This window comes from Myxocyprinus asiaticus, chromosome 24 (assembly GCF_019703515.2).
Source record: "Myxocyprinus asiaticus isolate MX2 ecotype Aquarium Trade chromosome 24, UBuf_Myxa_2, whole genome shotgun sequence".
NCBI lineage: Eukaryota > Metazoa > Chordata > Actinopteri > Cypriniformes > Catostomidae > Myxocyprinus > Myxocyprinus asiaticus.
Genome location: NC_059367.1, coordinates 33337032 through 33362118, shown reverse-complemented (window position 1 = coordinate 33362118; position 25087 = coordinate 33337032). Strand labels below are relative to the sequence as shown.

General features: G+C 36.9%; 2 protein-coding genes across 3 annotated transcripts; both read left to right on the top strand.

The window, feature by feature from the left end:
- The first annotated feature begins 12762 nt into the window (after positions 1-12762).
- On the top strand, positions 12763-21259 carry LOC127414659 (protein FAM107B-like). 2 transcript variants are annotated; one of them, XM_051652858.1, is made up of 5 exons: positions 12763-12867; positions 14283-14498; positions 14600-14711; positions 15657-15804; positions 19581-21259. In XM_051652858.1, the coding sequence occupies exons 2-5, from the start codon at positions 14312-14314 to the stop codon at positions 19695-19697; spliced, it is 564 nt and encodes a 187-aa protein (XP_051508818.1). In that variant the 5' UTR covers positions 12763-12867; positions 14283-14311; the 3' UTR covers positions 19698-21259. The 2 variants fall into 2 exon arrangements, with proteins under 2 accessions (XP_051508818.1, XP_051508819.1); XM_051652859.1 differs by lacking the exon at positions 12763-12867 and adding an exon at positions 18998-19070 and having other exon boundaries at positions 14180-14498.
- A 242-nt stretch (positions 21260-21501) lies between these two features.
- LOC127414658 (serine/threonine-protein kinase pim-2-like) lies at positions 21502-24879 on the top strand. Its single transcript, XM_051652857.1, has 6 exons — positions 21502-21780; positions 22849-23079; positions 23411-23511; positions 23718-23768; positions 23866-24244; positions 24721-24879. The coding sequence occupies exons 2-6, from the start codon at positions 23067-23069 to the stop codon at positions 24747-24749; spliced, it is 573 nt and encodes a 190-aa protein (XP_051508817.1). The 5' UTR covers positions 21502-21780; positions 22849-23066; the 3' UTR covers positions 24750-24879.
- Positions 24880-25087: the final 208 nt, after the last annotated feature.

The following is a 25087-nucleotide window of genomic DNA, read 5'->3' as shown; positions in this document are numbered from 1 at the left end:
TTTTTTCATGACATTACATTTGCTATCTATACACAAATAATAATAATAATAATAATAATAATAATTGGGCTGGATTGTGACAAAAATGCTCATTGTGTTCATGGCCAAATTTGACCTCACATAGGAAGAAAATGGATGAGACGATAAAACCGAGGATTTATTTTATTTTTTTTTTTACATTTGTCAAATAAAATCAATAAATCAGCCACAATGCAGAACACACACACAGAAATGAAGGGGTGATACTATAACACATCCAAAGAGTGGAACGCACATGCTCACACACCCACTAAATCACACACAGGAATGAAAAAGTGAGACTATAAAATAGAGCATTTTTTGTAGAATTTGTCAAATAAATTTAGCCACAATGCAGAACACACACAGAAATGAAGGTGTGAGACCATAACACAACCACAATGGAAAACACACACACAGAAATGAAAGGGTGGGACAATAATACTCAGCACACACCAAGCATACGCACACACCAACACGCACACACACAGAAATGAAAGGGTGAGACAATTATAATTGGCACACACCAAACATGCACACACACCAACACACACACGTGCGCACACACATAAATGAAAGGGTGAGACAATAATACTTGGCACACACACATAAATGAAAGGGTGAGACAATAATACTCGGCACACACCAACACACACACACATGCACACACACATAAATGAAAGGGTGATACAATAATACTTAGCACACACCGAGCATGCTTACACACCAATATGTACACACACACAGAAATGAAAGGGTGAGACAATAATACTTAGCACACACACAGAGAGAGAGAGATCAAAGGCAGAGTTTGAGACAGTTGAACTTTTCCACTGTAAGAAAGTTTACGCTGAGCTGCACCTTCACTGTTCATTTCTGTTTATTGCTGTTGGTTTTATTGACATTTTTATTAATTTACTTTGAGTTATTGAATTGGGATGTTTGAAATAAATGGTAGGTAACAAAAATCCTTCTCTAAGTCTTCTCTTTTAACACCATGGTCAGTAATCATAATGTGGCATCATTACAAAAACTGAAATTTGACCAAAATTGTTTTTAATGTCTTTGATAATGTCTAAATATATATCCAAATGCATATCTAGTGAAAAGATATTAAATCAGTTTGCTACAATCAAGCAAATGAGTGAACCTCTGCAGCCACCTACTGGTTATAGTTATAATTTCAGGTCATTTTAATACATAATAATAATAATAATAATAATAATAATAATAATAATAATAATAATAAACATTTAGATGGCAGCAATTTGCCCCTAATGCATGACACATTTGTAATATTTTCTCCATGAATGGACTTGAGAAATGTAGATCTTCACTGAAGTGAATGTAACATAAAATGTTCTTATTTTATATGAAAATGAATGGTGTAGTTCAGTAATTTAGAGGTAAATAAGGTCAAATAAATATCACGACCCAAATGTAGTGTTATTACATTTGTTTAATAAAATTACATGATTATGGTAACAAAATTACACATTTATTGTTTGGGGTCAAATTTTAGAATGCACTCGTAACGAACAGAGTACAAGGGTTAACACCAGGGTCATTGGCTGTCTCAAAACCTAATGAGCTTCCTGCCTAAACAGTGTTTCTGAGTATCATATGTGTGAGATGAAGTGCAAAATTTGCTAAATGTTTACCAAGATACTAGTTTTCTTTTATCTCAGGATGAGCAAATATACAAACATGCACGATTGACAAAAAAGCCGTTGAGTAGGTTATTATGCCACACTATTTTATACATGCCAGATGCACCTTTTATAAGCCCTTAATAACATTATGTTGTTGCATGTGGAAAGGTAAATTTAAACCAATTTAAATTTGCCATAAATCACAAATGTTATTGAATACATGAACTTTTAACAGTACACCTGATTGGATTCTTTCCTTTTTGTGTCTTTTTAGCCTTTGTTTAGCTGCTGTGCTGTGTCATATTTATCAATAAATAAATACAAATAATAATATAATGTTGTACTAACTCTGCATAAAGTTACTGGATTTATATTCTTGTTGGCCAATGTCAAAAATGATGTGAAGAACAGGAGAGGTCTCTTTCTTTCTAAAGGCATAGAAATTTTGGTAACACTTTACAATAAGGTTCGATTTGTTAACATTAGTTAATGCACTAGTTATCATGAACTAACAATGAACAATATAATATTACAACATTAATATTAATCTTTGTTAACATTAATAAAAATATAACTTTTCAGTGTTGGTTCATGTTAGTTCATAGTGCATTTACTAATGTTAACATTTACAACAATTGATTTTAAAAATGTATTACTAAATGTTGAAATTAACATTAACCAAGATTAATAACTGCTGTATAAGTATTGTTCATTGTTAGTTCATGTTAACTAATGTTGTTAACTAATGTTAACAAGTGGAACCATATTGCAGAGTGTTACCGAAATTACCCTAAAATTAGGACTGTATTTTGTAATGCTTAAAACACAACATCTGGAACATTTTCCTTTGTGCCTAGTACTTTTTGAACTGCATTCAAAACATAAAAGTACTTGCTAATGAAACAAAGTTTGTTTTTGGTGCTTTTGCAGATTTTATCCCCCCGATGCATGCAACCTGCTGAGCTCTTCCACCATCTACATATGCCAATAATGAGGTTAGTCTGGATGAGGTGGACATCTACAGCTTTGATTATGACTGCACACTGGCTCTCTACTCCAGTGCTCTCAATGATCAAATCTACACCACTGCCCGAGACATTCTCATTGAACACTTCAGGGTGAAGGCCTTAACTGCAGTGCTGGCCAGATTTCTAACTGGTGTATTTGTGCCTAAGTTATGAATGAAATTAAATGTTTTACCTCACTTTCGACCTTACACATTTTCCCTCTGTATTAGCATATTACGATATTTTGTTTTCCTACAGAAAATAGAGTACTAATTTATTTTCTTTCTTTCAGTACCCACAGGGCATCAGAAAATATGATTACATTCCTAACTTTGTCACGAGAGGTCTACACTAGGATATTCAGAAGGTATAGTTCACCCAAAAGTTAAACTGTTGTCATCATTTACTCACTCTCATGTGGCTAATTCTTTAGAGAACTGCCTAAGGTAAAAGCAGATATAAAGTTTTTAGCTATATGTGGCTTACAGTAGCAGTGATCAGTGCATAAAAGAGACGTTTGTATTTGATGTATTACAGATATCATATTTCACTTTGGGAATATTTTGACAATCTTTCAAACTGCGGTGTTAGGGAAACAATAAAAACTGTACAGCCACATTCATGAGAATGACAGCTTTCATTTGAAATATGATTTGTCTATTTAAGTGCTATTTGAAAGACTTTTATTTTCATATTAATATTTTTACCACATGACCTCTAGGTGGCGCTGATTTGCAACGTGAAGGTTTTCAGGCCTTATTTTGTTATTTTAAGGAACATAAATGCAGAAGTAAAAAGTTCAGATTCTAAGCTTTCAAATGATACCTCATATGCCCTGACTTATGTATTCGTGTAAACTTTTTCACCGTTGGCGAGTCCACACCCCGCAGAGTTGAAGAGGTTACTAAAATTCTATTTTGAAGTTCTAATTCTAATTTTGCTGTCCTCAGCAGGGATTTCTAATGAAGATAGATGCTTTCCATTACATTCAGTTGGGTACAGTGTATAGGTGAGTATTTTTTCTGCTATAGACCCCTCCGATAGATAGGGTCTCACCAGTAAATTAGAATAACATTGTAGATTGCACTGGGTACACAATGCATTTTGAAATGAATGATTTAACACGGGTTTGAAGCCAGTGCTGGATGAAGTCCTGTGGTTTTATGGTGGATCTCACCACTTTCCTCTGTATCAAGACAGTGGCTTTTATGGGAAGGTCAATCATTACCATACCATATTACCAAAATTATATAATGCCTAAATACTGGCACTAATAGAAAATAATAATATTAATTAGTCTTTAATGTCAACAACAAAAGTTATGGGAAGTGTTTTTTCCTCATTTTACAAAAGTTGATAATCTTATTTATATTTCTATTCTAACTATGCATGATTATATTTAGCATTGTTTTTCTCTGCTGTCTGCTACCCTAACAGAACAAACCTGTGGCCCATTTTTGGGTCGCTACACACCAGTTGAGAACCACTGTTTTATACGTACTGTATGTTTTTCCTCTTAGTTTGAACCTTGTGGCGAGGTATGTATTTATATTACATCTCAACAAGCCCTTCTGAAGAATCAGTTCGTTCAAAATTAGGAGCAGTGTTGGATAAGTTACTCTAAAAAAAGTAATTAATTACTAACTACTAATTACATCTTCTACAGTGTAATTAGATTTCTGTACTGATTACTCTGTCTGAAAAGTAATTGCATTACTTATTACTAATTACTTTCCAAAACTCTTATCAACCTCGACCAGGTGAAAAATACAAGGATAGACATGAAACTGTTCTTTTAATTCTTTCAAATAAATCATATAAAATCAAATAAATTATTCATGAACTGGCCAAAGAATTTAAGGGGCAGCATTAAATTAGAAAACATATATTTTAACATTAGACGTTAAATTTCGATTTTAAATTCACTATTGTTTTACATAGAATTGGTCTATAGTCTATACAGTATATAACGCAATGACATCAGAAGTAACTGTAATTAAATTACTGAAAAATTTAGAGTAATCCCTTTACTTTTTTCAATGAAAAAGTAATTTAATTACAGTAATTACTTAGTAATACATTACACCCAAAACTGATTAGGAGTATCTGATTCTAAACCAGTATCTAACTTAATGTAGGAGTCTTAATGGAAGCCCTGTTTTACCAATCAACTGCTTTTATAACAGAGATTCCTCTTGCTGCCCGACCAAATTTCTTCTTTGTTTATTCATATCATGCAATTTTGAAAGCAGGATTTAAAATAGGATTAGGTCACACCAAGTCGTTTGGTGCATGACTGCATGTACCTAGTGTCACATCAAGTGAATGAATTTTTGTAACTAACCTGAGGAATAATCCAACTGTTAAACCAGTAGATTTTGTGGCATTTTCCCCTGATACCAAATTCTTTCTGCTCTTATGAACTCATTCCTGGAAGAAACATCCTTCTGTTATAATATATTGCACCCTTTATTTCCTGTAGCCCTGCTAATTGTGCATTTAAGAGTGAATCAAATGTTTATGACCTATTTGCTATAGATGAGCAAGATATTTAACCTGCTGTACTGTATAACAATTTTGTGAGGTTTCACACACATAATAATGTGTTTTAGTGGTGCTTGCTGAGACAAGCATTACTATTACTATTGCTCATACTAAGAGTTAGAAGTTTTTCAAAAGTATAAAAACAAATCTAAACAATCTCACACACTTTTTGTCTGGAGGACAATAAAACGGGTAAAAAAAAAATCAAATTTATGCTGGCTGTACACTAGCTGATCAAGACTGGCAGTACGGTTGTACTCACCAATGGTGGTACTCACTAAAGTTCCTGTTGACTGTAAATATGGATTACAATTGGGTTTGTAGGTCAGCAAGTTAATGTAGTGATTGCATGTATTGTGCAACCCCTCAGTTTTAGAGGACATTACAGTGCAACCATTCCAACCATTTTTCTGCCAAATTACATATTACACAAAAATATGCGTTATATTTGTCTGCAGGGGCGGACTGGCCATAGGTAGAACTGGGAATTTCCTGGTGGGCCGGCCGCGATACGGGGCCGAACGGGCGGCGATAAGCTGAAACGGGGCGCTGTGATATGCCGAAGGGGGCCGCGATATGCAGAAAAGGACAGCAACACCCCTGACTGTGAGTCAAAAGAGTAGTCTCTAGTTTCATGCGATATGGCATTTTATAAATTTCATCAGTTTATTGAAAACGACATGCTGATAAACACATTGACCACTTACGTGGACTATAGGCTCATTTTCCTTAAAATATCCTATATTCACTGTGCGTTATCACATTATGAATCAATGAATGCATCCAAAAGCTGAAAAATATTGCTTTCAGAGTGTGGGGAGCGGGGCGGGGCAGAGCGACGATGGTACGGAGCGAGGCCGGGATGGACACCTGGGGCGAATTATCTCGCCCAGTTGTTAGTGATTGCGGTGTTGGCAGGCGAGGGATAGAGCCGCAACCAGAGCTGCAGTCGGGAGAGACACAGAGATAGAGAGATGCAACAAAGCTGTGTGTATCTCCCAGCTGCAGCTCTGGTTGCGGTTGTATACGAAGATGAAAATAAGGTGCATTTCAAACTGTTTTGAGATTAGTGCAGACAGACAGCACACTGGAGGTTAAGTCATTCCCTAATTAGTGCATAATTAAGTGCATAATATGTGCATTAAATTAATTTTCAGGCTGCAGATGATGTTTGGACCACTCAACATGTTTGGCAGACATGGGACAATGGTAATCAGTACATAGATTCAGAATTTTTCATTCAAAATTTTATTTTAACATGCTTGGTAGTGATTGGATGATGCTGCCCAGTAATTTGAATCAGAATTATTTATTCTGATTTCTGATGTAATATCTGTGACATCTCAAAAACATGAATAACCAACACTCCTGGAAACATAATAAACAATTTGATAAAAAAAAATTCCTTGGTATTATTTAAAATTTCACAACTTAGTCCCGCTGTCAACATATGTGTACATCAATTTTTAGGAAAACTATTTGCTCTAGAAAAAAATATTTTTTTTTTGCTTGTCTATTAGGTGCTACCAGTTAGAATAAAAAATGGAAACGGAAAATACACACAGCAGTCACGCGGGGGTCTCAGGAGGATACCACGGGTCTGTTGAATGCTTGATTCTGACTGGTTGACAGAGGTTCTAAGGTGTGCAATTTTTTTCCAGTAAACGCACAGCTATGAGGTAGTTCCAGGTCTTGTCAAATTATTTCAGTTATTTCAAAGAGCCACACAAGTTACCACAGCAAAATAACCAGTTAAAACAAAGATACTGGTTAAGTACTTCGGATAAGAATGACAAACTATGTCTATAATATCCTAAATTGATTTCAATTTCAGTTGAAAAGCATCCTCGCACTCCCTCTCTCTCTCTCTCTCTTTCCGTCTCATCCACCCACACTCACATACGCTGATACACATACATACTCATGCGCACGCACACACACACACACACACACAAACATGGAGACTCGAGTCGCGACCAACAAACAGAGCCGCACCTCCGCAACTTGATATTATCCAAAATAACTTTTAATATGTGTTTTGATGTATTTCAATGTATTTCACCCTAATCAACTTCCCATAGTGGAAGCACCCGTGTGCTCCCCTTCAAAACTCTCACACACAGACACACACATACTCGGGAGCCAAGTCAGTGCACAGTTGTTTAGCAACAGAAAAGCTATATACAAGAATGGTGACTCCCGCTGCTGCTGAAGAGTATATTTAAACTTATATCTTGGCAATTTGAAGCAATGTTATTTCTGACGAGAAACGCATTAACCTCCTGAGACCTCCGCATGACTGCTGTGTGCATTTTCCATTTCCCTTTTTTATTTGTAACTAGTAGCAGCTAATAAACAAGCAAAATTTTCCTAAAAATTAATGTCTACATATGTGGACAGCGGGACTTAAGTTGTGAAATTTTAAATAATACCAACCTACAGAAAGACAGATTTTCATCAAATTGTTTATTATGTTTCCAGGAGTGTTGGTTATTCATGTTTTTGAGATGTCACAGATATTACAGCTAATTTTCTGTAAAGATGAATAATTAATTCTTATTCAAAGTACTGTCCAGCATCATCCAATCACTGCCAACCATGTTAAAATATATATTCTCCCTATGGCCAGTCCGCCCCTGGTCCCATGTCTGCCAAACATGTTGAGTGTTCCAAACATCATCTGCAGCCTGAAACTGAACTTTTGGTCGGATTTTAGGAATGAATGCACTTAGCTGCATAGAAAGCTATAGGATGCTCCCTTGCTCCCAATTTAGTGAATGATTTAACCTCCAGTGTGCTGTCTGTCTGAACTGGTCTAAGAACAGTTTGAAATGGATCTTATTTTCATCCTAACATTTTTCAGCTTTGGATGAACCCATTTATTCTCAATGTAAAAATGCACAGTAAACATATAGGAATGCATTAACTAATGTTAATGAATAGAATCATTTTGCACAGAGATAACAAAATTAAACAAAACAAAATGTATATTAAAATGAAGCTAAATGACCCACAGATGTTAGAGCTGAAAGTTATTCAAAATAACTAACTTGTTTTTTTCTTCTTTTGAGGAAATGCAGTGCAAGTTTCCACATATGTGGACATCGTGTTTATCAGGGCACTGATGTGTGAAAAATGAACAGATTTTTTAAAGCGCCATATCAAACTAAATTAGAGACACCCCTCTTTACAACCAACCAGTTTTACAACCAAAACTTAAAGAGATTTCTTACCAGAGGCACTTTTTTGGCACTGTTTCCGTAGGAGCGCTTCAAGGAAATCGAAGGCATGTTGTTGTGTCACGTGATTCAGTGCGGCAGAAGTTAACCCTTTAAATGACAGTCTAGAGTCTTGTGAAATGTATTCAGTCGGTTTTTATTCATTTAAATTATGCGTTGTGTATAGCAAAGACAAAATACAGCGTCCACGCATGTGGACGTGGGGTCGCACAAGGTTAAACACAGGTAATTTCACATGCGATCTCTCGCAGTTTCTCTCTTTCTCTCGCTCGCACGCACACACACATACATACATGCACACACATACACGCACACACTACCTTATTATTCCAGTGCAAAAAAAGCAGTTCATCCTCTGTTGCTAGTTCTAAAGTGACGTTTTCAAACTAGCAATGAAGGCTTGGGTTGTCTGAAAGCTAAACACTGAATCCGTGGCGGAAGAAAGTAGTTCTACTCATGAGCGTTTTTAGGGAGGAAAACCAAATGGTCCGTCGTCTATTATTTCTTACATACATATTGTATTGTATGTATTTTAATGTTAATACATAGTAGTTAAATACACCTAATATAAAGTGAGACCTGTATTTTTGTGTATTGATTGCTAAACTGTAAAATCGACCATTGTCTCAGACTTCCAGTTTCCTTCATACTGTAGCTGTGAATAGGTTGCATGCATTATGAGATATTTTGAGCTCTAAGATCCTAATATCTCAAAGTGTGAAAAAGGCTTCACAGAGTAAACTATTGTTCTCTTTTTGTTTGTTTGTTTGTTTGTCATGTAGGTGCATCGAGACCCTGAGTCCAGAGAGGTGTTGCACGACTGGCTTAAAGAGAGAGAAGAACTCAGATTGCAGATTTTATAATATTAAAGGTGTACTCAGGAATTTTTTCCTCATAAAAAGTTTTACTCCAAAAGTAATGAATAGTAATTTTGAAACATATGTATAAAATCATGAGCACTCACATAAGATGAAGACTCCAGTCATACAAGTAACCTTATAAAAGCTGTTTTATTAATTACCTCGTGGGGGCTGCCATGTTAAGATCACATGACCAGATGAATACTACTCGCTTAATCTCAGTAACTGCCCTGTAATTGGACCCTTGAACTCATGGATTAAATTAATTATGAGCATAGTGAATTTCTACAATGGCATCGGTAACTGATAACTATTGTTTTTGAATGATGCTGCATCCATGCCACTAGGTGTCAGTGACATAAACGTCCAAGATGACATAAACATAAAATTACTGAGTGCACCTTTAAAAAACTGTGATTTTTCTTTTGCAGAGCATATACAATGAGATTCAAAAGTCTAAGACCACATTGGAAATCTGAGAAAATCTAATTTAAACCTGGAAGTAAACAAGAAATGTTATGACACAAAATTAATTGTTGACTATTTCTAGGTTTCTAATCAAATTAGCAAATCTGTGACAAATAATCAGACTTCCATAGATGCTCTTTGGAACACTAAAAAATAATGCTAAATAATATGGATCATCAGGTTTTACACAAACTTGCTGTCATCAAAGCAGAAGGGGGCATATTAAATACTAAGACATTCTGAATTAATTAATTGTATTATTATTACTCCTTATAACTTCCTTATTTCAGAGTCAGAATCAAGAATCTCTTCTTCAACCCTCAGTTTGGCAGCATCTTCCGCACCTGCCACAACCCGACATACTTCTCCCGCGCGCCTCTGTTTTTACTCAGACCTCTATATGGCCTTTGTCTGCTGCCTGCTAAACTATAACGCTCCTGCACCTTCTTTCCTCGCTGAACGTCGCTGCAGCATGAAGCTCCGCTGTTGATGGATAAGCTGTGCACTGGATGCATGAAGAGGAGACAACACAAATTCACTAATATACTACAACTGAACAGTCTTTGCTCTTTTACTCTGTCAAGAATGAGTGATGATGTAGACAGATAGTAATGCACTTTTTTCTATTATTTACAATTGATTAGAAGGTCTGTAGGCCAGAATCTTAGATTAGTGTGAAAGTTTTGCTTTCTTGAAAGCTGAGAATCTAATTTCTAATTACATGTAGAACATGTAGAAGAGTCATGTGTCTAGACACAATTTTAAAAAACAATATAGTAGTCAACATAGTTTTCCAGTGAAAATGTCTAAACATCCTTTAAACCATACATTTACAAGATAAGCAAAGCTGCATAAGAATATAATGGAAATCTATCATTTCTAAGAATATAAGTGCATTTTGTCTTGATTTTTTTGCTCTTGCTTTAAACTAGTGAAAAAAAATCTGCCAGTGCCACAACACAAAATACACTTATATTCAAGATATATTCTCTCAAACAAGTCTTAATATCGTACGCAATAAAGTTGCAGGTAAATTTAAATGGTTTTAAGGATGTTTATTTATTAATACTGGAAGACAAGACAAAGATAATAATTAAATATATATATATATATATATATATATATATATATATATATATATATATATATATATATATATATATATATATATTATTTTATTTTATTTTTGCATTGAAGAGAAAAACTATTTCAGTATAATTAGTGAAGAACTTAATATATTAGTATAGTTTAGTCATTCTTAGATACAGCATCACATTGCGATGTGTTTTAAGTACAACATTGGACAATGTTTCTAGAATAGGTTCATCTTGAAGCACTAGTCCACCTCAGAAATGAGAAAAATCAAAAAGAAATGTTAGATATTTAATGATATCTCTTTATTTAACCCTTGTACACTTATCAATAGAGAACCCCGTTCCATCTGTTCAGGTCAAATTTGACCCAAAACATCAATTGTGGAACCCCCCATTTTATTTATTTATTTATTTATGAAATGGAATAACACTATTTTCACTAAATGTATGCATTTCTTTTAGGATTTTATGGTATGTTTGACCTTATTTACCTCTAAATTACTCAATTAGTGTGTTAAAAAAGCATATTTTATGTTATCTTCACTTCAATAAAAACTTTAATTTCAGTAAATTGAAAGATTGTCAAAACATCAAAATATGTCATGCATCCGGGCTCTGGTGACATCTGCTGGAATAAAAATAACAGATGGCTTCAGTGCTCCATGTATTGGCTGATCTCTATAAATAAGCCAATGTTGTAACGAACATAAGCATAAACCTTCTCACAGTGGGGTCAGACTAAGATTTTGATCTGACCTTGAAGTAAGTGTGTGTGTGTGCGTGTGTGTGTGTGTGTGTGTGTGTGTGCGTGTGCGTGCGCGTGCACGTGCGCGCGTGTGTGTGGGCAGGTTTAAGTGGTTTATGAGGATTTTTTTTTTAGGTTACAAACTGGTAATTACAAGGGTATTATGCTATAAATGTGGTTTGTGGTTCATTTCTAGTGTCCCCATAATTTAAATCGCTTAAAAAGCATACTAAACGATGTTTTATTGAAAATGTAAAAATACAGTTTTTGCGAGGGTTAAGGTTAGGGGATAGAATCTATAGTTTGTACTGTTTAAAAATCATTATGTTTATGGAGAGTCCTCATAATGATAGTTGCACCAACGTGTGTGTGTGTGTGTGTGTGTGTGTGTGTGTGTGTGTGTGTGTGTGTGTGTGTGTGTGTGTGTGTGTGTGTTAGTTCGGGTGGCAAGTTTAGGAAAATTTGGACCACTTTATGGTCAGTAAGAAAACACCAGCACTTCAGTGCCAAAGATCCACACAATAATCGTCTGAAATGTACAGGAGGTCTCTCTGTAGATGTCCAGATACATTCTGTATATCCTGCACAGTCTCATTCCTGGGAAAGAGCCTGAGCCCTTTGAACAAACATTCATTTTCTCTCTCTTCCCTGTCCGTCTCTTTGTCTCTTGGAGAGAGGGAAAAGTTGAGAAAACACGAAAAGGTTGGAGAGGTATTTTTTCACATTGGGGATGAGAGGTGAAGTGACAAGGTGTCATAAACTGTTCATGGTGAGAATTAATCTGTCCATTTTCACTTTTTCAAACGTCAGTAAACCAATAATTCAAAGTAAAAAAAGAAGTTAAATCTGAGGGAAATAAACAGCCTTAACCAACTGGTTTGTTGGGCAGTGCTCTAGACGGGCATCTTTGACGCCGTGTCAAGATTAAAAGAATCTCTGCTGCTATAAAAAACGCGTCTCGAGACACCTGCGTTATGCTCTATTTGTGGCACCGCGTCTAGCATTATTATTATTATTATTTGTATTGTTTTAGCGCAAGGACACGTTCGGTGTGAACGACCCCTAAATTTGATTTGTCATACACAGCCCTGAAGCGGCATAAAGGTGACGTGCGCCTCAGATTGAATGGCAGCGAGGTGAAGTGGCACCTTTCTCAGGTATCCGTCCGCCCGTAAACACGATAGCCCATACTTAATGCAGTCCAGAGGAGACCTCGCTCATGAGCGGTGACGCACTTTGGGTGAGTTCTAGACTACTACACTTTTGGTATTTTTCAGCTTATCTGACATACTAAGTTTCAAGACACATACTAAGGTAAGGTTTACCAAGGCGTGTTTCTTGCAAAATAGGTGTGACTTCTACAATGTCATTATGCCTGAGGGAATCGTAAAGTAGTTTTAGATGATATTTCTTCTTGAATCCAGACTGGAATCAAACGGTTTTTCTGTTTCAGTGCATAATTCACTGTATGCATGTACTGGTGTCTTGTGCTGTTTTGTTAAGAAGCCTTCATGTCGGTCAAATAATTTTAAGCATCATTTTAATCTATTTTCATTTAACCATTGTGCGACATTTTTGTCTTTTTCATTTTTTGTTTCTTTTTTCTTTTTTTTTTTTTCTTTTCTTTTTTCTTGATCATTTTGGCTGTGTTAATGCCAACGGCATAGATTTTGCCAAAGGTGTGAATCATTGGGGTGAATTTTGATATTTCAACCTCAGTTCCTATAATACATCTATAATACACTGTGTACACAAAATAGTTACACTCAGGACCTCAGGACAAAAATGTCCCCATTGAAACCCATTAAAACTGCAATATTTGATCTCAGTGCCATTAAAGCACAAAACTATGAATTCTGTGATATTATGCTTTCATTCTGGAGCCCTGGCTTCAAAATTGAATTTTTTAAAAAATATTTTCCACCAGATGGCGCCGTTTTTCTCATGTTTATTCTATGGAGCAAATACATGCTTTTTTTCTATTTTCTGTTTGCTGTATTTTAGAGCACTGCAGGCCATTTGAATACATGATGCAGCTAAAATTGTGTGGGTGTGTTGGTATGGATGTCAGAGTGTATTTTGTTTGTGTGTATTGAGAAACGTGTGTGTGTGTAAAAAACAACAGTGGCATTATGTAAACAAACTGGCATTTAAAGGGTTAAAATCCTGAAAATGAATGAATATTTGGTAGTTATGATCAGGACTGATGTTGGTTAAAATAAATTAACTAATTGAAAGTGGAAAATAATATTAATCTATAATATTTTATGGCATTTTTTTGATGCAGACATTTTTGTCCTCTAAGGTACTGTTTTTTTTTTTTATCTGACACTGCACAAAAAATAATAATGCATCAAAATCAATGTTGTTGCTAATCACTGACATATCCCAGACTGTGATAACCCCCCACCCCCCCCCCCCCCCACCCCCAAAATTTAATGCTTTCATTTTATTTTAATTGCATGCAAATTGATGCATTCCTTTAATCTGTCAATCAGCAATCTGTTCTTGTGATTTAGCTTGAAATGACAAATAATTGACTTGTGCAGGGCAGGCATTTGACCAGCAGTTAAATTATAGATTCCCACTTAGGTGAAACTCGATCTCTCCCCTCTTGTTACTCTCATTGCTTTCACTGACGACCCCAACATAAAGTTTCTCAGCATGCTGTAGGAGTGTGTGCAATGAGATCAGCCACCACACCAACATTACCGACAAGACCATCTGAACAAGACCTCCAAAATGCCTTATCCAATAATGCGGTCACAGGACACAACCACCACAACTCACCAAGACCAGCACAGACCAGAACAAAACCATCCACAGACACATTTAATTGTAGTTCTTTGCATCATCATGGTCATAATCGAGGTTTGTTGCCCTGATATGTTTCGCAGATTTCACCAGTAAAATGCATGATGGAAGAAGAGTGTGTCTAGTAGAATCTTGCAGAAATACCTGTTGTGTGTAAGAAAATGCAGATAAATGTGATGTTGCCGAGGGCCCCTGGAACCTGAACAACCCAGTGAAAGCCTCAAGGAGCCACCAGGAACTCCACAAAGAACTGTTACTGACACACAAACAGTAAGACCACTGCTGAAAATATAAGAATGTTCATATCCCCTTCTGATAAAATGTAGTCTTTCATACACTTACTGTGCACTTTATTAGGAACACCTAAACACCTACTTATTCATGCGATTATCTAATCAGCCAATCGTGTGGCAGCAGTGCAATGCATAAAATCATGCAGATACGGGTTACGGGTTACAGTTAACGTTCACATCAACCATCAGAATGGGGAAAAAATGTGATCTCAGTGATTTGGACCGTGGCATGATTGTTGGTGCCAGATGGGCTGGTTTGAGTATTTCTGAAACTGCTGATCTCCTGGGATTTTCAGGCACAACAATTTCTAGAGTTTACTCAGAATTGTGCCAAAAATAAAAAACATCCAGTGAGCAGCAGTTCTGCGGATAGAAACGCCTTGTTGATGAGAGAAGACCATAGTGTTCCTAATAAAGCGCTCAGTGAGTGTATATCGCTGAGCTTTCTATAAGTGGGGCTGGTAAAAAATTGATGATGGCTCGTTCTTTCTCCCTGGTCTTATGTGTCAGGCAGCCATGTGTGGACACACAGGCTGCAATCTTACACCCGCTGGTATTATCAGCAGTCTGCTCTCAGGCCATGCTGTGTCAGGCACTGTAATGATAGGCAGGTCACTCCTGCTATGTGCATCGTCCTAACAGTAATGTGATGTAATTTGGAGATGTACTAGAAATGAAAAAACAGGTTTGGCTGGTACTCAAAAATTGCCCTCAAAATTGACAATACATTAATAGCAGCCAAAGATCACGATGGTTAGTTTTCATTTTGAAAGTAAAAGAAAAATGTTCATCAAATTGTTTACCTTGAGTACATGTTATCATTCTGTTAATATGTATAATTTAAAGGTAGTGCAAGGCTCTTAACATGATTAACCTAAGTAGAGCATGTTTTTTGTGTGCTTTGTTTCTTTGGGCGGGACAGAGGGCTGGTGGTGTGTTGTAAGCCAGAGCTTCAGATGGTTTTGGAGAGGAGGAAGAGAGAACAGATCCATAGGGAGGAGGGAGAGCAGAGTAGGAGCCCTTTGGAACAAGTCCTCCTCAAACGCCAGCAGAAACATCTGGAGATGATGGTCAGCTAACACCAGTCTTTGATGTGTGTTTGTGTGTGTGATAAAACTGAATCGGAATAGGTTGCATTTTGGAATTGGTGTGTTCAAACAGTGTAAGAAGCTTTTAGAATCATTCTGTCATGTTGATTCATTTAGTTTTTGATGACAGTGCTGGCGAACCATGGTTTTATTGTAGTTACAATCAATGTAGTTACTATGGTATTTTGGTGAAAACTATGGTTGCCATGGTACATTTTTGGAAGGGTAAGTGCCCAGTTGCTCAAAACCTAACCTGTTTACAAACTAAAAAAAAAAAAAACATTTCAAAAATCATTAGTAATAATGGTAGCTAGGCTTGGGATCGATGCCGATTACAAGTATCGATAATCGGAAGATTTTCCAGATGATTATTTTCATGTTTATGTGTTTTGTTCTTGTTTTTATGTCTTTTATTTTCAAGTTTAGTTCCTGTTCCTGTCATGTCATGTGATTTCCTGTTCCCTCATGTGATCTTGTCATGTGTTTCCCCTGTTCATGTGTCTTGTTTTCATTGGTTCATTGTTTGATTACTTTGTTTTTAGTCTTGTCTTTTCATTGGTTTAAGTTAATTTAGACTTGTTATCTTGTTTATAGTTTTGTCTTGTGATAGGTTGTCTTGTTTACCTGTTACCCATGTCCTTGTATTTAAGCCCCTCATGTTTGCCATTGTCTAGTGTCAGGTATTGTGTATGTAACTTTGTTGTATCTACAAGTCAAGTCAAGTCAAGTCAAGTCAAGTCAAGTCAAGTCAAGTCAAGTCAAGCCATTCATGTTTTTGTTTTGTTCACGTTAGTAGTCAGGGTTTTGGATCTCACGTTTGGAAATAAACTGCACTTGGGTTCATCACTTCACCATCGTCTCTTCGTCTGCCTGTTTCCAGCAGCGTTACAGAATACCTGACCGCCCAATATGAACCCAGTAGTTCAGCTCCTTCCTCTATGCCAGGGGAGTCGTCCCCTGGAGGAGTATGTGGAGAATTCTGCACTCTGGCCTGCAGGGTGGATTTTAATGAGGTGGCCCTCAAGGACTGTTTCCGTTTCGGGCTTAATGAGCCGATTTCCTCTTTAATGCCTGATGGTCGGTGTGCCGATGGCCTTGCTCGGTATATCGACCTTGCCCTACTGATGGGTGGTTCACCATTCTCCGTAGGGGAGACGGACAACAAGCCAATGCCCATGCCTGCCACGGCCAATGAGCCAACACCCACGCCTGCCACTGCCAATGAGCCAACGCCCACGCCCACCATGGCCAACAAGTCAACGCCCATGCCTGCCACGGACAGCAAGCTAGAAGCTTCGTCCGTCCCAGAGCCTGCGTTGCCAACTTCAGCCTCCCAGAGCAGGAGGAGGAGAAAGGCTTCCATTTGCAAGTCTCTGCCCATGTACACGACCATGGAGGTCGTTTCCAAGTTTCTGCCCATGTTCATGACCACAGAGGTCGTTTTCAAGTCTCTGCCCATGTACACGACCACGGAGGTCGTTTTCAAGTCTCTGTCCATGTACACGACCACGGAGGTCGTTTCCAAGTCTCTGCCTATGTTCACAACCACGGAGGTCGTCTCCAAGTCTCTGCCCATGTACACGACCACGGAGGTTGTTTCCAAATCTCTGTCTACGCCCATAACCACAGAGGTCGTACCTAAGTCTCTGTCTACACCCACGACAACAGAGGTCGTTCCCGAGTCTCAGCTCACGACCACAGAGGTCATTCCCAAGACTCAGTCCATGCCCACGACCACAGAGTCAGCTCCAGGCCATGTCACTGCCACGCCAGAGTCAGACATTAAAAGTCTAAATGACATTAGACTTTTGTTCATGTTAGTAGTCAGGGTTTTTGGATCTCATGTTTGGAAATAAACTGCACTTGAGTTCATCACTTCACCATCCTCTCTTTGTCTGCCTGTTTCCGGCAGCGTTACATTATTGATATGTATCAGGATTTTTTAAGATATAAATAGGGCTGCTCGTTGAACAATAGTCTTTGTATTTTTTAAACATATTTGTGTGAGCGGCAGGGTAAATTAAAGTGGGTTGCACTGGACGTGTCTGGCGGACAACATGGCGCGTTGTAAAATAAAAAAAATAATTTCTATGAAGGTACGTATGCACACTCTGTGGGCTCGCCATTTCTGGATGCTTTTAAAAAGTCTGCATTACCATGGAGCACAACTGGCATAGTTTTCCATTAAATTAGACTCAAATAACTATCAAAGGACATAGATTATTTACTCTAGTCGTTACTGGATGATCTGTTGTGAATATCTTTCATAGAGCCTACACAATGTATTTTCAGTTACATGTATGTTTTTTTGTGGTTTGACAGTTTGAAGGAAAGACCTGTTCAGTGCTACATGCAGGGAAATTGCATAATAAACGAAGCCATTTCTAATCGTTCAGTTTGCACAGTTAAAACTGTTTCATACACTAACGTGCAAACTCATTAATGTCACTGTTCATTCTTGAAGAACAAAAACCTTCGTAACTTCGGACTGCCATCAGCTCATAATGTGTGTGTGATGCCTTGTTCATGCCATTCAGCTTCAGTAAATGTTATGTCACCCCCTTGTGGTCTCCCAAAGCTATTATGTTGCACTACATTGAATGGAATGTAACTGGCAGTGAATTGGAAGCACAAAATTGGGCTTCTAATTTAAATGTCGTCTGATGTTAATATATCGATGTCTCAAAAATTTAGTGATAAAATAAAATTGTATGGTATCTTATGATATTTTATGATATCCCTAAAGCTAACACTTTACAATAAGTTTGTATTCATTAACATTAGTTAATATGAACAAACAAATAAAACATTACATTTACAGCACTGTTCATTAATGTTAATTGCAATGCATATTAATTTTTTTTTTTTAATTAAAAGCTGTGTATGTTAACATTAGATAAAGTAATGTTCTGGGTTCAAAACAAGTTAAGCTCAATCGACAGCAATTGTGGCATAATGTTGATTACCAAAAAAATGTATTTGACTTCTCCCTCCTTTTCTTAAAAAAAAAAAAAAAAAAAGGTTAAATTGAGGCACTTACAATGGAAGTGAATGGGGCCAATTTTTGGAGGGTTTAAAGGCAGAAATGTGAAGCGTATACTTTTTAAAACCACTTTAAGTTAGTAATATTTGAGCTGTAAAGTTGTTTAAATTGCTGTTTTTTATGGTCATTTAGGGTATACAGCGTTACATCATCATGGCAACGAAGTTGTAAAATTGGATTTACACAGTAACTTTTCACAGAAAAGGTAAGTAAGTGGTTTTATTATACCAAAATCATGATAAGATACATATTGTTTATGTCTTGTGGCTATAGTTTTCAAATAGTGAGTGTTTTAATGTTTACAGATTGGCCTCATTCACTTCCATTAACTTTTATTTTTATTTATTTTTTATAAACAAGGGACAAGTCAAAATACATTTTTGTGGTAATCAACATTAGGCCACACATGCTGTCGATTAAGCTTAAATTGTGTTGAACACAGAATATTCCTTTAATGATTTATGTACAAACAGTGCACAATGTTTTTTTTTTTTTGTTTGTTTTTTTTTTCATAAATTAACATTAATGAAGCTCATTGTTAGTTCATGATAACCTAATGCATTAATTTATATTAACAAATAGAACCTTATTGTAAAGTGTTACCATTAAGGTTATTGTTACTTTTCTTAAGGGGTGACCTGCAACTGGCTGCATATTTTCGTGAGTTTTAAAATGTGTTCATGCCAACTAAGTGATGTGTCTCTTGATTTCTCAGAAAGAGAAGGAAGAGGAACAGAAGTTACAGGAGGAGGTTCAGCTCTTGGAGTTTGTGAGAGTGAGACAGAACCTGAGGAAAGTCCATTCAGCTCTGCACAAGCACACTCACCCCTGAATGTGATCAGCCCAAAACACTGGCATTAATCTGACTAAAGGAGTACTTCATCTAGCCATGCAAAATTCATTTTGGAATAATGTACACAGTGTTTTTCATTATATCTGCTATTAATCATTTGGTTTTCCGTACATGTTTGAGCAGTTGTAGCTCACAACAGCATTACTGTTGAGAAATACTTTAAATTTTGCTTTATTGTAGAAACCCCCTACAAAAGAACTGTGGTGGTATCATGGTACAGAGATGGTATCAGATGGTCATGCCATTGTAATTTTGATAAATAACATGGCACTGAATGATGTATCATGTATGCACATGGTACCCCGATAAGTACTTATGCTATAGAACATGCCCCCCTCCAAAAAAATCAAACAAAAACAGTATTACCATTGTAACATTTCCAGACAGAAACAATGGTAAGAGGAAAATGGGTAAAGAGTATTATGCTGATGTGCAATCATTGTCAGTGTTATGACATTTGTCAAAATGGTAAAAGAATTAGTTAAGTTAGCAGCATTCTGAGAGAGTGCTCTGTCCTTCAGGTGTTGCTATTCAAACTGTTTAATGTACAATGTTAGTTTATTACAATAACTACAATCTGTCCCTGAAAGTGAAAACTAAGCTCCTTTTGTAAATAGATGTAATCTGCTAAATTATTGAAATGTAAATTGAAGTCGTTTCAATCAGGGGTGTCGAATCAAGAGCACCAATTAGTAGAAATGCAAGTGCAAATTAGTAGAAAATCAGGAAGGAAGACCACACCCTATATAAACCTCAATCAACTGGTCTGATTTGGTCAAGTACATTGAAGTACATGCTAGCATTATGCCATGATAAAAAGAGACGCCTAAGCTCCTCAGATGGAAGAAGTCTTATGAGTCTTGAATTTAAAGTAATTTACCAGCCATTCCACTATATGTAAAATACTCTTCAAATATAGAAGGTTTCAGTCCACTGGCTATCTGTCCAGGCCAGGTTGACTGACCAAAATCACCCAAGAGCAGAGCACAAGATGCTTAAGGAAGTCTTCGTGAACCCCAGGGTGTCATCAAAGGATCTACAGGCATCTCTGGCAACAGTCACTGTTAATGTGCACCAGTCAACCATTAGGAGATGCTACAAATCCGGTTTACATGGGAGGTCATCAAGAAGGAGGCCTAACCTTATTCCAATCAAGGATGTAACCACATATTCAGGATTCATATTCACTATTATGAATATTGGGGGGACATGTCCCCCTCAGTGTGTATGGTAGCAACGGCCTTGAACCAAATAGCATTTGACAACCACAGTGTCACAATACTTTGTTTTCGTTTTCAGCACTATACAACCCTCTTTTAGTTAAATGTTTTGCTTGAAAGGTATGTTCATGCTACTTTTCTTTAAATGAAAATAAATAACACTTGCATTGATAGGCTATTTTGTTAAAATTTTTGTGTCCAAATACTTTTTGGGGCAATAGACTGAGACAGACAGAAAAAAAAGTCAAATAAATAAAATGTAATTAGCATGTGCAAAAATATATCAGGAACAATATCAAAAATATTTACATTAATAAACATTGTTACTATGTATATTCACAATATACAATATTTTCCTGATGTTTTTGATATATGTTTGTTTTTGGACTTATGGGCAGAGATCAACAAAATCCATTTGCAAGCAGCCTGATGGTCTGTGTTTTTGAGTAATTCTCCCAGACTGTGTTTTCAGAATGGACGTTGTCTTGATGTTCTGAGGTGTTTATGACGCAATAGAAACAATTCGAATGGTTCGGTGAGAGTTGCATATAACTGTGTGAATCTCTCATGATTCTCTGAGGGTGCAGTTGGCGTTTATTTGTTTATCATGGGACAGCTAATTTCCCAGTGTAAGACGACGACAAGGTTCGCGATTTGGTGTTGGAGTTTCAACATCGACCATCCCGCTGCTGTTGCTGACAGAGACAAGGGGCAAAAGAAGCTGAAGCGCTTCTGGAAGTGGAGGAGAGCTGCAGAAATCGCCCCCATAGAGAGCAGTTCTGGAGCGGGTGAGACAGTGAAGCAGGGTCCTGAAAGACCAACTGAGAGCAGAACTGAAGAAGGTAAATGACCATATGAGAAGATGTCACTCTTTTTGTTTACTCAAAGCTGTGAACATAAAAAAGTCACTTCACACACAGTAAAGAAAATTGGATATGGCCTACTTTTGAAGTAAAATACTGTTAATCATATGTTGTAAATATAAAGTCACCTTATTTATGGTGAAAATCAACAAAAAAGTCCCTGTGTAAAACATCATATTATATTTTTTAAATACTTATGTTTCTTCTTATTTTAGATTTCTGTTATGCACATTTGTTGCCTATGCATATTATTGTAATATTGTTACAGTAGCTTCTTTCACACATGCAACCAGGTAAATTGCAGGAAAATCGTTGGGTTACCTTTACATTTAAATGTACCACATGTGCTGTTCACTCATACCATCAAAATGGAAATTTAGATATAGGTATGATACAATTTCTCATTAAGGGAAATTGCCAGAGCAAAATTTTCCAGTATTTTCAAAAGGGTTGTATTCACACATGACCTCTACCCTGAAAATTGCAGTAAATCTTCTGGAAAAGGCTGTATGTGTGGAAGGTGCTATTGATATAGTTCTGCATATTTGGTTGTTGCAGTACATTTATGTTGTTTAGTTGTATTGTTTTCGTGTCATTAGCCCCTTTTACACATACAGTGTTTTCCAGAAAATGTACTGCAGTTTTCAGGTTGGAGGTCATGTGTGAACACGACGCTCTGGCAATTTCCCTTAATGAGAACTTGTATCATTAGTACCTATAAATGTCAGTTGTGATTTTATGTGTGAACAGCACATGTGGTACATTTACCAGTAAAGGCAACCCAACGATTTTACTGTAATTTACGTGGTTGCATGTGTGAAAGGGGCTACTGTGTGCCACCCTGATGGTGTTTTGTCTATGAGTGTGTAACATTGTGCACTGATTGGCCAATTGTTCATGGGAAAGACAATTTTGATTAAATTTAACTTGTTGAGAATAAAGATCTTTGTCATTCTGGCCATCTGTATTAAAGTGAATATCTGTATATTTACGTATACAATTATAATTATATTTGGTTAAACTTTTGGTTGATATTGCCCTCTTTAGATAAGAATTATCTATAGCTAGTCACTGTAGAGGACTATGATCTTCAGGAAACTGCTCCTCTCAGCGACCCTGTAGAACCTGCGGCGGAGGAACCTCCTGCCACTCACCTTGAGGTCCCACCCACTTCAGAGGATCAGGACGTCCAAGACACTCCAGTCAGTCCTGCAGCGGGGGACATTGTGTCTTCTGTGACGAGACCGCTGGAGGACAGTGTGGACATGAGTCCTGATGGTGAGATTACTGTCACAACACCAGACATAACACACGTATGCTCTTCTTACAATATCTGCAAAACAGTACCACTGTTTTAACGCCTTCGGTGACAACTGTATTTTCAAAAGTATAAATATTCCATTTATTCTCATTCAAAAGTACAAGTGTTCCATTTACTCCGTTTACTATTAGCCATTACTTTAGGTATAATAATTATAAAAGAATAAGAACTGTTTTTTTTATTTTTATTTTTTTATAATACTTTCAGATAACGTATAGCATGTCACACTGCAGGAAACTGCTGTTACTGCTTGAAATTTCATGACAACTATTATTTTTCTTTTAATAGACAACATTTTCTTCCGCTATAAGCCAATTCTGGGCAATAAGCTGGGTGAAGGAGGATATGAGGACATCTTTGAAGGAATTTGCTTGGAGAATGGCCTGAAGGTATCTGTCTTATCCTGTCTTTATATGTCCATATCCTTTGCAAGCCCTTTTATTGTATCTTATGTCAACTATTTAGAGCACTTGACTTGTTTAAACTGACCAAACATGCTCCACATAAGCTAGTTTTAAATTCATGCTTGGAGTTTAAATTGACAAAACTTTACATATCTGTTCAGCATTAATGACTTTTCTATTTTGTTCATCAGGTGGCAGTAAAATTTGCCACAAAGATGGACAACATGGTGTATATGACCATTGTAAGTAGGCTGCAATCTCTATGTTTCCTTCTCTCAGCCATTGTTATCAGTTTAAACCACCTCAATCTAACCATCATAAAAACTGTCCTCCTTCTAGCCTGGTCATCCCAAACCCATACCTTCAGAAGTGGCTCTCCACATACTTGCCAATAAGGGCCCCAGTGTTGGCCAGATTATTCAGCTGCTGGACTGGCAGGAGGAGGCAGAATACTACATCATGGTCACGGAGTGTCCCTCCCCCTATGAGACCATGTTTGATTTCCTGAAGTGCCAGGGCGGCAACTTAAATGAAGGGCTAGCATGGCATATGATGTGGCAGGCAACGCTAGCTGCTGAAATGTGCTGTCTCCGTGGAGTGCTTCATAGGAATCTAAAATTGGAAAATCTCCTGGTCAGCAGTGACACACCGGATGTAAAACTTATCAACTCTGGGTGTGGTGACCTCCTAAAGGACAGTGCCTACAAGACATTCTATGGTATGTATATCCCTCAAAGCTGTAGTTTGGATTTAAAGTCCAGTGACAAGTTACACCATGTTCTAACCAAGCTTAATCTGCTAAATTGACAAATGATCTATTAGTTGTAACCAGCCACAATGCGAACAAGCTATGAGCAACAGGAAAAATTTTCGGTTGCTTGATTTTTATCTTTTTATTGTCCCACCCACAGTGAATTCTCATTGGTTCTAAAAAAAGTTGTGTATTTTTTGCTTTAAATATTCTTATTGGCTAAGATTTTGTCGTATCACACAGCATTTTACCTTTCAGTATATACCAAAATTATTTTGACATTGTGTTACACTGAGCCCTGGATGACAAACAGAGCCAAACTCCCTTTTGAAGCTGCAATATTGTGAAACAAATAACACCAAATAATTTCTTGCATCCTAATAGATACAGACAAAACTGTGGTAAAGCATACTTATACACTTTTCAAAATCTCTTTCCTCCAGGTACAGATGTACCCCCCAAAGTTTACTAAGACAGGCGAGTACCATGGCAAGCCAGCCGTGTGGTCACTTGGGGTGCTTTTGTTTACACTGGTCTGTGGATGCTATCCAGACAGCAACGACCACCACATTATCAATGTGAACCCATGGATCAAACCTGGCTTGTCAAAAGGTGAAGATTCTTCCATTCTACAAAAAGTCCAATAGTAAATAGTAAACAGAACAAAGAAACATGGCAGGAAAAGTAACACCTAAGCCAAGTGGCTTTATAAAGGAAGGCTGTATGGATAATGCAGTAACAGGATAATGATCAAAGTAACACTTGCCACAAAATGTTTTTTTTTTCCACAAAAAAAATAATGTCTATTTT